At 39.5% G+C, this 4,228-nt stretch overlaps 1 protein-coding gene across 1 annotated transcript; it reads left to right on the top strand.

Moving 5' to 3' along the window:
- Nucleotides 1-1,873: 1,873 nt before the first annotated feature.
- On the top strand, nucleotides 1,874-3,487 carry LOC123066705 (uncharacterized). The gene is made up of 4 exons (XM_044489741.1): nucleotides 1,874-1,962; nucleotides 2,048-2,444; nucleotides 2,551-2,595; nucleotides 3,085-3,487. Exons 2-4 carry the CDS (start codon nucleotides 2,049-2,051, stop codon nucleotides 3,457-3,459), a joined length of 816 nt encoding a protein of 271 aa, XP_044345676.1. The 5' UTR covers nucleotides 1,874-1,962; nucleotide 2,048; the 3' UTR covers nucleotides 3,460-3,487.
- Nucleotides 3,488-4,228: the final 741 nt, after the last annotated feature.

The raw sequence follows: 4,228 nt of genomic DNA, 5'->3' as shown, positions 1-4,228 counted from the left end.
TTCTTTCTGAAGGCTTATCTCAAGCCTATATGACTACTTGTTACTTTGCTCTTTATTTATAAAAATTGCAGTGGGGTTTTACCCTACTGTTTATAGTAAAAAAAAACCATTTGTTAACATGATCACAAATACATCAAGACACTAATTATTATTGAAAGACAATAAAAACAACAAATATATTTGTCCATACCCATTTAAATAGGAGTATCGAGATTATTTTTTATTTGGTTCCATGAGAAAGTGTCAAGAAAAATCATTGTGTAGGCTCACAAAGGGAGTATTCGTCATCAATAGTGCGGTCATCTATTGTAGTGAGACAAATGAATGACATTAGAGTGTAGGATTGCCTGATTAGGTTTGTAAGAGAGGTACTTGGAAGTTAGTTATGGTGTGTGATGGGCTTGAGGTAGTGAAGGGATGTCGGTGCATAGGTATCATGGTGACAACCACGGAAAAGACGACCACCACCATACTGATAGCATGTCCATGAGAAAGGAGATTAGTAGAGGAGATGCAGATAGAATCTCCTTCCCTTCATTTTTTTTCTCATATTTTGGTCAAGAGTATTATTCTTACCTAAGGCAGTAAGGCTGATTGTGTTTACTACATTAGACATATATAACACATAAGTTGGCTTGTTGTACTTTGATGATGAATTTATCAAACTGTAAAATAGAGCAATGACTTTAAGGCCTAATGGTTACTTCTTAGTTGCATGCATAGTTGGTGCATAAGTGTAATTCCTAAATACATCTTGCTAGATGAAACCGATGGGAGTCAAAAAATGGACAGAAAACTTATAAAGGAGGACTTGGACTGGATTATTCTAAAAATACATCCTGCTGGGTATTGGACAGGTTAATACGATGACTACCCTATTATTTTCAACCTGTAGAAATTTCACTGGTTGCATCACTCAAAGTTGTATTGTTGTAATGCCATATACATTGCTTCGTGAATAGATTTAATTTGAGCATTTTAAATTTCAGATTCATACATAACTACCCCACTGCATGCAAACAAATCAAGAACAAAAATGCTTAGCATTAGCATTAGTCATAGGCCCATAGCCTCGTCTTGCTGCAAACCACGCAACTCCCACAGAATATGGGGCAGGAAGAAGGTGGCAGCATTGACAGCTCATGCCATGAGAGGTCAACAATTGAGTTACCATGGAGGCAGCCATGAACTAATTAATTACTTGCATACCTTAACTTCATATGCACAAAAAAAAAAGACTAAAATGGGCCCGCTAATATGACCTACTCACCCACTTATTAATTATTAATTATGTAATAAGATTTCTGTATATCAACATGGAACTATGGAGATCGGGTGATGACATATCTATTCCCTGGTATGTAATAACTAGTACATCATGTGGATGCATGCAACAAAACTGAACGAAAAGAAAAAAGGATGCTGGAATATTGATGAGAATAAGTATTGTGTGCCCCATGAATGCACACTCAAGCTAGTCTAAGAACATGACCGGCACTTAGCAAGTTAGCATACGTTGTGTCACTAAGGGTGAGGCCTACCATTGAGAGCATTTTATTAGCGTAAGTGTGATGTATACGCATGACGCCTCATCCTTGTACGACAAAGTGTTATTTTTGTGAAAGAGTGTGCTGGAAATCGGGAACATATGTCTTTGTTTGTTTATCATGGCGTAAACCAATCATAGGAGGTACTTGATTCCAGCCATGGAATTATCTCCTACAGTTCCGGACGAAAGCATCAATGCCTCCCACTTTCACAGCTGCTTGCGTGAGGGAAAGGAACATTTTGGACCAGGAGGCATCTTAATGGCATGAGCTCTTATTAATAGGACCATGGAGTTGCTACCGAGCCAACACACTAATGTAGCTGCCAGGTACAACGCACAAGCAAGCTTAGAGGAAGCAAGAGCGGAAGAGCCCCCTGTCTCCCGTCAGGTGATAAAAGGAGGAGATAACAAAGGTAGGTCGCTGCCCTGCTCGCTATCCATGTATACTACGTAGTTGTAATTGTGCTCAATCTGCTGATCTGTTGTACAATCAATTAGGATGGCCGACGCGGTACTGGGCAGCGTGACAAACGCTCTCGATATTGTGTTCAAGATCAAACATGCTGTGGATACAGTTAAACGGAATGAAAAGGAATGCCAAAAGATCAAGAGGCGTGTGGAGAGGGTCGGGCACACGCTCGCGTTGTGCCAAAAGGACGCGGAGCTAATGAACCCCGAGGGGAGCGGCACTGCACTGGAGGCGCTGCGTGAGATCCTCGCCGAGGCGCTCGAGCTCGTCACAGACTGCCAGGAAGAGACCAACATGTGTTGTCTCCTCATAAAGGCCGGGGAGATGTCCAAGCAGCTCAACCAGGTGGACCAGAGTATATCTTGTATAAACTCCGAGGTGTCGCTTGCCATCATGGTCTGCATTGCGCCGCGCACCAAGCCACTTGTACGTTAAGTTTTCCATGCATAGCACATAATCTTTTTATTGGTGTTTCTTTTGATTTTACCATGAATAATGCATATATAGCTGAAGGATGGTCACTGTCTAACAGAAACTCTACCAAGTACCGGATGGACAAGGCCGTTCGCTCCAATTGGTATTATGGGGTGAACCTTTTGTACATTCTACAAATTCTTACAATATTAATATTTATCTATATTATACTCCCTCCATCCCAAAGTAAGCATCACTGACTTAGTACAAGTTTGCACTAGAGTTGTACGGCGACACTTATTTTGGGATGGAGGGAGTAGGCGTTTTGGCCATATAATTCTTCTCTTGCATTATATAATTCTAAGCTTGCATCCCTTGGTTGCTCAGGATCAACAACTATAAAACCTATTTCTGCAAAAAAAAACCTACAAAACCTATGATATTTTAGTATATGAACTTTTAAATAATAATAATATCATTTAAAGACAATATTGGCATGTGGTTCATCAACCCTTTTTGAGTAAATGATCATAATAGCCTACCAAATGAAGCTTATCTGTTATTGAATTAACCCCTTAGTGTTTTATACAATCCATTAGCCTATCTCTACTATTTAACCATATTAGTGATAACACATGTCATTACTGTGAAGGACAAACGAACACGGAGTGTACCACATACAATTTCTGAAGTTGCCGTTGAGATAAAGGTAGCGTTGGACAAAGTTCAGAGGAACAAGGTAGAGTGCAATGAAATTGAAAAGCGTGTGAATGGAGTCAACGCCCTCCTTTCACAGTTTGGAAATACAGAACTCATGAAGGACCCATACATGAGGGCTTCAATAGAAAAGCTACATACAACCTTTTGCATTGCTCGCACACTCGTCATGGTTTGTCAGAAAAGAAATATCATTTTCATCCGATCTGGTTGGGAGTTGTCAAAACAGTTACATGAGGTACTAGAGAAAATTGATCTTGCCCTTGATGAGATGATCACCATCAGTTCTGGCTATGAATGTACAGTGTGACAAAGTGGCGTGCCCTCCATCCTAGCCTCTCAAGGTATTTTAATCTGCCTCAACCTCAGCTAGCCATAGTATATTCCACCACGTATATAGTTTGAAGGATCCAAATATGCAATTATCAATTTCGAGTGCAAAGATGACATGCAGTCGCAAGTTTTTTTTACCTGCGTGACATTTTCACTCCTGAAAAAATAGGTCGACAACGTCCGAGCTAGTTTGGCAACACAAAGTTTCATACCAGAGTAAATCATTATGTGATACTGATCATTTTGTACCTCCATTGAGCCGACATCATGATATAGAACCCCAAAAGTTCAGTATTCTGAAGCAATGCCAATAATACAATAGATAACATAAACATACTTTAATTAATTAAGTTGCTAAACACCCACTATAATAAAGGGCTACACAATTTGAGTTATAGTGAACTAGGGCATGATTTCATTAGTTTTGCTCATCAATGTCACTCATGCGAAAGGCATTCATTTTGGTTGAATTGCAGTGCAAAATTGAAGTAAATGATCATGATAAAAGGATGGTGGCCAAACCATGAATCGACTATGGAATCCAAGAATACTGCAATCTGTCTGAATAAAGTTGGATACTTGATGGTTGTATTAAACATATCAATGACTACCTACTTTGGCAACCAATAGTGGTTTCCATTAGCCCAGTCAGGTTCTTTATGAAGTTCATAATTAGGTCTCCAAGATTTTATCTATGAAGAAAAAATCCAGACACTCTATGTCTAGTTTATGTCCCCTCCATATAT

Source organism: Triticum aestivum, chromosome 3B, assembly GCF_018294505.1.
Source record: "Triticum aestivum cultivar Chinese Spring chromosome 3B, IWGSC CS RefSeq v2.1, whole genome shotgun sequence".
NCBI classification, from domain to species: Eukaryota; Viridiplantae; Streptophyta; class Magnoliopsida; order Poales; family Poaceae; genus Triticum; species Triticum aestivum.
This window is presented reverse-complemented; position numbering and strand designations above follow the sequence as displayed.